The sequence below is a fragment of the Aythya ferina genome (assembly GCF_964211825.1).
Source record: "Aythya ferina genome assembly, chromosome: 33".
In the NCBI taxonomy this organism is placed as follows: Eukaryota; Metazoa; Chordata; class Aves; order Anseriformes; family Anatidae; genus Aythya; species Aythya ferina.
The window spans coordinates 985,425-993,030 of NC_140330.1; the positions used below are offsets into that span (position 1 = coordinate 985,425).

The following is a 7,606-nucleotide window of genomic DNA, read 5'->3' on the forward strand; positions in this document are numbered from 1 at the left end:
CCCCGCACAGCTGAGGCCGGTTTGGGGCCGGGGCCGTTTTAGGGCCGTTCCTTGGGGTGGGGGGGGGGGGTGGGAAATTTTGGGGAGGGGGGGTGATGGCGGAGCAGCTGTTCCAGGAGGGGCACCCCCCCGACTTCTCGCTCCTGCAGCGCCTCCTCTGCCTCGAGCCCGAGCCCTGCGGCCCCCCCCCACCGCCCCCCCCACCCCCGGACAGCCCGGGGGGGGGCACGAAACGGGACCCCCGGGGCTGCAGGTGGGGATGGGGGGGAAACCGGGGGGAGAGGGAGGGGGCACAGCGGGGATCGGTGCCCCCCCCTTAACCTCGTGTCCCCCCCCCCCAACCTCGTGTCCCCCCCCCCAACCTCGTGTCCCCCCCCAACTTCGACCCCCGACCCCATAACCTCTCTCCCTTACCCCCCCCGACCCCATAACCCTTCTCCTACCCCCCCAACCCCAAAACCTCCCTCCCCGACCCCATAACCCCATAACCTCTCCCTTCCCCCCCCCACCCCAAAACCTCCCCCCCCGACCCCATAACCCCGTAACCTCTCCCTTACCCCCCCCCAACCCCATAACCTCTCCCTCCCCCCCCATGACCCCATAACCTCTCCCCCCACCCCACACCCCCCCCCCATCCCATAACCCCCCCCCAGCAGTGCCCCCCCACCCCCCCCCTCCCTTTTCCCCCCCCTCCCCCCCCGCCCGTGCCCTCGCTTTCCTGCAGGAATCCGCCCGGCTGCTGCCCCCCCCCTCGGCGACCCCCCCCCCGAGGGACCCCCATCCGGACCCCCCCGCGACCCCCCCGGGGCATCCCCGAGCCCCCCCCCGCGGCCTGGACCCCCTGAGCCTCATCAGCCTCCAGTGCCGCCACTTGGCCCCCCCCCGGCCCCGACCCCGCAAGCAGGAGACCCCCAAGCGGGGGGCCCCCCCCCGGGACCCCCATTTCCGCGGGGTCACCCTCAGCCTGCGCCTGGGCCCCCCCCCGGCCGGGGGGGGGGGGAGATGATGAAGGTCGCGGCCTCCTCATCGTCGCCCGCCGCAGGTAACCCTAAGGGGGGGGGGGGGGCAGGGTCATGGGTGTCCCTTGGGTGGCTCCCTCTGTCCGTCTGTCTGTCCAGGCAGGGTGCTGGGTGTCCCTTGGGTGCCTCCGTCCATCTGTCCGTCTGTCCAGGCTGGGTGTCCCTTGGGTGCCTCCCTCTGTCCGTCCGTCTGTCTGGACACGGTGCTGGGTGTCCCTTGGGTGCCTCTGTCCGTCTGTCTGTCCAGGCTGGGTGTCTCTTGGGTGCCTCCCTCTGTCCGTCTGTCTGTCTGGACGTGGTGCTGGGTGTCCCTTGGGTGCCTCTGTCCGTCTGTCTGTCCAGGCAGGGTGCTGGGCGCCCCTTGGGTGCCTCCCTCTGTCTGTCTGTCTGGATGAGGCACTGGGTGTCCTTTGGGTGACTCCGTCCGTCGGTCTGTCTGTCCGGGCAGGGTGCTGGGTGTCCCTTGGGTGCCTTTGTCCGTCCGTCTGTCCAGGCAGGGTGCTGGGTGTCCCTTGGGTGCCTCCTTTTGTCCGTCTGTCTGTCCAGATATGGTCCTGGATGTCCCTTGGGTGTCTCTGTCCATCTGTCTGTCCGTCTGGGCAGGGTGCTGGGCGTCCCTTGGGTGCCTCTGTCCGTCTGTCTGTCCAGGCAGGGTGCTGGGTGTCCCTTGGGTGCCTCCGTCCATCTGTCCGTCTGTCCAGGCTGGGTGTCCCTTGGGTGGCTCCCTCTGTCCGTCTGTCTGTCCAGATATGGTGCTGGGTGTCCCTTGGGTGCCTCTGTCCATCTGTCTGTCCAGGCTGGGTGTCCCTTGGGTGCCTCCCTCTGTCCATCTGTCTGTCTGGATGAGGCACTGGGTGTCCTTTGGGTGACTCCGTCCGTCTGTCTGTCTGTCCGGGCAGGGTGCTGGGTGTCCCTTGGGTGCCTTTGTCCGTCCGTCTGTCCAGTCAGGGTGCTGGGCATCCCTTGGGTGCCTCTGTCCGTCTGTCTGTCCAGACAGGGCAATGGGTGTCCCTTGGGTGCCTCTGTCCATCTGTCTGTCCGTCTGTCCAGGCTGGGTGTCCCTTGGGTGCCTCCATCCGTCTGTCCGTCCGAACGCACCCTTGGGTGCCCTCCCGTCCGTCTCTCCATCCGGGTGGGGGCTCCCAGGGCTTCTCCATCCATCCGTCCGTCTGTCCGTCCATGCGCCCCCCCCCCAAATTTCACCCTCTCCTCTCCCCGCAGCCGGGGGGGCAGCGCCCGCGCCCCCCACTCCAGGACCCCCGGGGCCGGCAGCAGCTCGGACGACGACGCCCCCCCCGCTCAGGGTAAGGCTTTGGGGGGGGGGAAAAAATCCCAATTTAGGGATTTTTTTTTTTGGGGTGGGGGTCACCAAATCCCTTTATTTTTTTCCCCAAGGGGGGGCCAAGAGCTGCGCCTCCTGCAAAACCCAGCGCACCCCCCTGTGGAGGGCGGCCGAGAACGGGACCCCCCTGTGCAACGCCTGCGGGATCAGGTAGAGACCCCCCCCCCCAGCACCCCAATAACCCCTCCACGAGGGTCTGACCCCCCCCAAAAAAAAATTATTGCCCCCCCCCAGGTACAAGAAGTACCGGCAGCGGTGCCAGCGGTGCTGGAGCGTCCCGCGGAGAAGCGCCCCCCCCGGCTCCCGGTGCCCCCACTGCGGGGACGGGGACGCGCAGGGCAGGGGGTGACAGCAGGGCTGGACCCCCCCCCTTAATTTTTTTTTTGGGGGGGGTGGGAGCTGGGGTTGTGAATTTGGGGTGTTTGGGGGCTATTAAACGCCCCCCCTGGTGGAGGGGGCACTCGGCACGGCCCCGCGTCACCTCTTTTTTTTGGGGGGGGGGGGGGGACTTTGGGGGGGGTCGGGGGAGGTTGGTGGCTGCGGGGGGGGGATTAGGGGGGGTTGGAGGGGGGCAAGGGGGTGGCAGGGGGCTGTGTCCCCTTATGGGGTGGGGGCTCTTTTGGGGGTCTCCGGTAATGGGTTGGGGATGTGGTGAAGGATTTGGGGGGGGGGCAGGGGGTGGGGGCCATGCTGGGGGTCCCCATATCTGATAATGGGTTGGGGACAGGGGGTAGAATTTGGGGACGGGGGTGGGGGCTGTTTTGGGGGTCTCCGGTAATAGGCTGGGGACATGGGGTGGGATTTGGGGACGGGGGGTGGGGGCTGTGCTGGGGGCTCTCTGGTAACGGTTTTGGGGCCGCGGGGCAGGATTTGGGGTTACAGGAGTTGGGGGCTGCGCTGGGGGGTCTCCGGTAACAGTTTTGGGGACAAGGGGCAGGATTTGGGGGGTCCAGGAGACGGGGGCCATGCTGGGGGTCTCCGGTAACGGTTTTGGGGCCATGGGGCAGGATTTGGGGTTACAGGAGTTGGGGGCTGCACTGGGGGGTCTCTGGTAACGGTTTTGGGGACAAGGGGCAGGATTTGGGGGGTCCAGGAGTTGGGGGCTGCGCTGGGGGGTGTCCAGTAATGGGTTGGGGATGTGGGACAGGATTTGGGGAGCTGGGGGGGTCCATGCTGGGGGTCCCCATATCTGATAATGGGTTGGGGACAGGGAGTAGGATTTGGGGCCAGGAGGTGAGGGCAGTGCTGGGGGTCTCTGGTAACGGTTTTGGGGACATGGGGAAGGATTTGGGGTTACAGGAGACGGAGGCCGTGCTGGGGGTCTCTGGTAACGGTTTTGGGGCCATGGGGCAGGATTTGGGGCCAGGAGGTGGGGGCTGCACTGGGGGGTCTCCGGTAACAGTTTTGGGGCCGCGGGGCAGGATTTGGGGGTGGTGGCACCGCGGCCGTGGCGGTGCAGGCAGGAAGGGTGGGCAGGAAAAGGGACAGGAAGGTGACGCTTCCCAGCGAGGGGACTTCCCAGGGCTGGCAGTGGGAATGTGACGCCGCCACCGCCCAGCAGGACTCGGGGACACCCGCGGAGCTGCCACCCATGGGACCGACCGCGGGGCTGCTGCCCCCCCTGCTCCTGGCCCTGGCAGGTAGAAGGGGAGAGGGGGTGTGGGGGGGGGCACTGGGGGGCGTGGGGGGCTCACCCCAAAAAACTGTGGGAAAGGGGTGGTGGCCGGGGGGGGGGACGCGGCAGTGGGTGTGGGGCTGGGGTCCCGGTATGGGGCTGGGGTCCTGGGCTGTGGTTCCAGGCTCCCAGTTTGGAGCTTGGGGGGTCCTGTTTTTGGGTTCTGGGCTCCCAGTTTGGTTCCGGGGTCCCAGTATGGAACTGGAGGGTCCTGGGTTTGGGGATGGGGCCCTGGTTTGGTTCCGAGCTCCCAGTTTGGAACTGGAGGGTCCTGTTCTGGGCTCCTGAATTTGGGGACGGGCTCCTGGGTTTTGGTTCTGAGCTCCCAGTTTGGTACTTGGGTCCCAGTTTGGTTCCGGGGTCCCAGTTTGGACATTGGGGGGGTCCTGTTTTGGGTTCTGGACTCCTGGGTTTGGGGCTGGGGCACTGGTTTGGTTCCGAGCTCCCAGTTTGGTTCCAGGCTCCCCGTTTGGTTCCAGGCTCCCAGTTTGGAACTGGAGGGTCCTGTTCTGGGTTCTGGGCTCCTGAATTTGGGGATGGGCTCCTGGGTTTTGGTACCGGGCTCCCAGTTTGCTTCTCCCCACCTCTCAGTTTACACCTTGGAGGGAGGGGGGGGATCCTCCTCCAGCTTTTGGGGTCCTTCTTGGGGCTTTTGGTTCTGGGGGTCCTGCATTTAATTCCTACTCCCGTTCTGGGGCTGGGGGGGCTCCCGCTGGGGCACGGACCCCGTCCCCGCTGGCTGCCCACGGGGGGGCTCTTACAGGGGTCGCCCGGGGCACGTTCACGGTGCGCGCCTGGCCCCAGGTGGCCGTGGTGCCCTTCGGGGGCTCGGTGGCCATCAACTGCAGCCACAGCGGCTGCTCGGACCCCGAGACCACCTTGGGGCTGGAGACGTCGCTCACCAAAAACGCCACGGAGGCCGGCAGCAGCTGGCAAAAATTCCTCCTGGTCAACGTCTCCGAGTGGAACCCGCAGCCTGCCCTCTGCTACGCGACCTGCGGGGAGCAGCGGGCCACGGCGCCCGCCGCCGTCCTCGTCTACCGTGAGTGCTGGCGATGGACAAGGGGGACGGCGGCACCGTGGGGGTCCCGGCTGCACCCCACAGCTCTGCATCTGCCCCCCCCCAGGGGTGCCGGAGCGCGTGGTGCTGGATCCGGTGTCCCCCGTGGCCGTGGGCGAGAGCCGCAACCTGACGTGCCGGGTGGCGGAGGCGGCCCCGCTGGCCAACCTGACGGTCACCCTGCGCCGGGGCGGCGAGACGCTGCGCACCCAAAACTTCGGGGCCGCCGTCGGCAGCGCCAGCGTGGCCGTCAGCCACCCGCTGACCCTCGGCCCCGGGGACCACGGGCAGGACGTCTCCTGTTGCTTCAACCTGTCCCTGGAGCCCCACCGGAGCTTCTCCAACTGCAGCGCCGTGCCCGTGCAGCTGACGGTGTACGGTGAGGACCTGCACGGTTCGGGGCATCCCGCCCCTTTCCCTTCGGCCACCACTTTCCCCTTTTTTTCTCGTCAGCCGCCCCTTTGCCCCTTTCCCTTTCACTTTCCCCTCGGCCGCTCCTTTCCCTTTCGCTTTCCCATTCAGCCACCCCTTTCCTTTTCCATTTTTTCCCCTTGGCCACCCCTTTTCCTCTTTCCCTTTCACTTTCCCTTCAGCCACCCCTTTTCCCCTTTTCCCCTTTCCCTTTTTCCCCCTTGGCCACCCCTTTTCCCCTTTCCCTTCCCTTTTTTTTCCCCATTGGCCACCCCTTTTCCCCTTTCCCTTTCCCTTTTTCCCCCTTGGCCACCCCTTTTCCCCTTTTCCCCTTTCCCTTTTTCCCCCTTGGCCACCCCTTTTCCCCTTTTCCCCTTTCCCTTTTTTTCCCCTTGGCCATCACTTTTCCCCTTTTTTCCCCCTTGGCCACCCCTTTTCCCTTTCCCTTTTTCCCCCTTGGCCGTCCCTTTTCCCCTTTTCCCCTTTCCCTTTCCCTTTTTCCCCCTTGGCCACCCCTTTTCCCCTTTTCCCCTTTTCCCCTTTCCCTTTCCCTTTTTTTCCCCTTGGCCACCCCTTTTCCCCTTTTTTCCCCCTTGGCCGTCCCTTTTCCCCTTTCCTTTTTTTTCCCCTTGGCCACCTCTTTTCCCCTTTTCCCCTTTCCCTTTTTCCCCCTTGGCCACCCCTTTCCCCTTTTTCCCCCTTCAGCCCCCCCTCTTTTCCCCCCCTGCCTCCTTTTTTCCCCATCTCCACCCCCAACCCATTTCCAGCCCCTCTCCCATCCCTCACCCCGCTCCCATCAATTGGGCACCGTGGTGGCTCCCAGCCATCCCCAGGTGCCACCCCCTTTATTTTTTTTTTTTTTATTTTGATTTCCCCCCCCCCCCCCAGCTGTCCCCATAAAGGTGATGCTGGAGCCGGTGCCGCGGATGGCGCCGGGCCAGAACTACACCGTGACGTGCCAGGTGGAGAGCGATGGGGTCATCCACAACCTGACGGTGACCTTGTGCCGCGGCGGCGAGGAGCTGGCGGCGACCACCTTCCCCCAGACCCCCAGCGTCACCGTGTCCTACGGCGTCACCGCCCGCAAGCAGGACCACGGGGAGAACCTCACCTGCCAGGCCAGCGGGCCCCGCTTCAACCGCACCTCCGCCCCGGTGACCATGGAGGTGGTGGGTGAGTCCCCCGGGGGCGCCCATGGCCCCGTCTCATCCCTGTCCTGTTCCTATTCCTGGTCCTGTTTCCGTCTTCTTGGCCCCATCCCTGTCCCCATCCCGTTCCCAGCCCCATCCTGTCCCCATCCCATCGTTGTCATCACTCGTCCCCGTCCCCATCCTATTTCTGTCCCCATCTTGTCCCTGATCCCATCCATTCCCTGCCCTCACTCTCATCCCTGTCCTTATCCCATTTCCATCCCGATCTCGTCTCCGTCCCCGTTCCGTTTCCATCCCTGACCTCACCTTCATCTGCCCCATTCCCATCCTGTCCCCATTCCCATCCTGTCCCCATTCCCATCCTGTCCCCATTCCCATCTCATTCCCATGTCGTTCCTTTCCCTGTTCCCATTCTCTTCCCATCCCTGTCCTCATTCCTGTGTTGTCCCTCTCCCCATCCCTGTTTCCATCCTCATCCCATTCCCATACCTCTTCCTCTCACCGTCCCCATCCCGTTCCCATCCCAGCTCCTGCCCTCATTCCCCATCCCCATCCCATCCCTCCTCCTCCCCTCATTCCCTCATCCTCTCCCCATCCCATTCCCACCTCCGTCCCTGTCCCCATCCCCATTTCACCCCCCCCTGTCCCCCCAGAGCCCCCGTCCTACGTCCTCCTGGCCCTGCTGCTAACGCTGCTGTTCGTTGCCGTGCTCGGCGGCGCCGGCTTCATCTACGCCGCCCATTACCACGCGGAGAAGTGCGGCATCTACCACCTGCTGCGGTGGCAGAACAGGGACAAGAGCTGAAGCGCCGGGGGGGGGACACCCAGGGGGGGCTCCCAGCACCGTGCAGGGCCTCAGGAAGCAGCGCAGGGCGGTCCCTGGCTGTCTCATTAAATTTATTTTTTCCTGCCCTGATGCCATCTGCACGGCTCCGTTCCCATCGGATC

The 7,606-nt window shown here is 65.5% G+C and overlaps 2 protein-coding genes across 2 annotated transcripts; both read left to right on the forward strand.

The window, feature by feature from the left end:
* Positions 1 to 82: 82 nt before the first annotated feature.
* Positions 83 to 2,783, forward strand: ZGLP1 (zinc finger GATA like protein 1). Its single transcript, XM_084501611.1, has 5 exons — positions 83 to 192; positions 847 to 1,042; positions 2,241 to 2,323; positions 2,415 to 2,511; positions 2,596 to 2,783. The coding sequence occupies exons 1-5, from the start codon at positions 96 to 98 to the stop codon at positions 2,708 to 2,710; spliced, it is 588 nt and encodes a 195-aa protein (XP_084357737.1). The 5' UTR covers positions 83 to 95; the 3' UTR covers positions 2,711 to 2,783.
* An 853-nt stretch (positions 2,784 to 3,636) lies between these two features.
* Positions 3,637 to 7,574, forward strand: LOC311425668 (intercellular adhesion molecule 1-like; the record flags this gene model as incomplete). The annotated part of the gene is made up of 6 exons (XM_084501612.1): positions 3,637 to 3,688; positions 3,783 to 4,001; positions 4,800 to 5,078; positions 5,164 to 5,475; positions 6,396 to 6,680; positions 7,312 to 7,574. The coding sequence occupies 6 exons, from the start codon at positions 3,637 to 3,639 to the stop codon at positions 7,461 to 7,463; spliced, it is 1,299 nt and encodes a 432-aa protein (XP_084357738.1). The 3' UTR covers positions 7,464 to 7,574.
* Between the last annotated feature and the right edge of the window lie 32 nt (positions 7,575 to 7,606).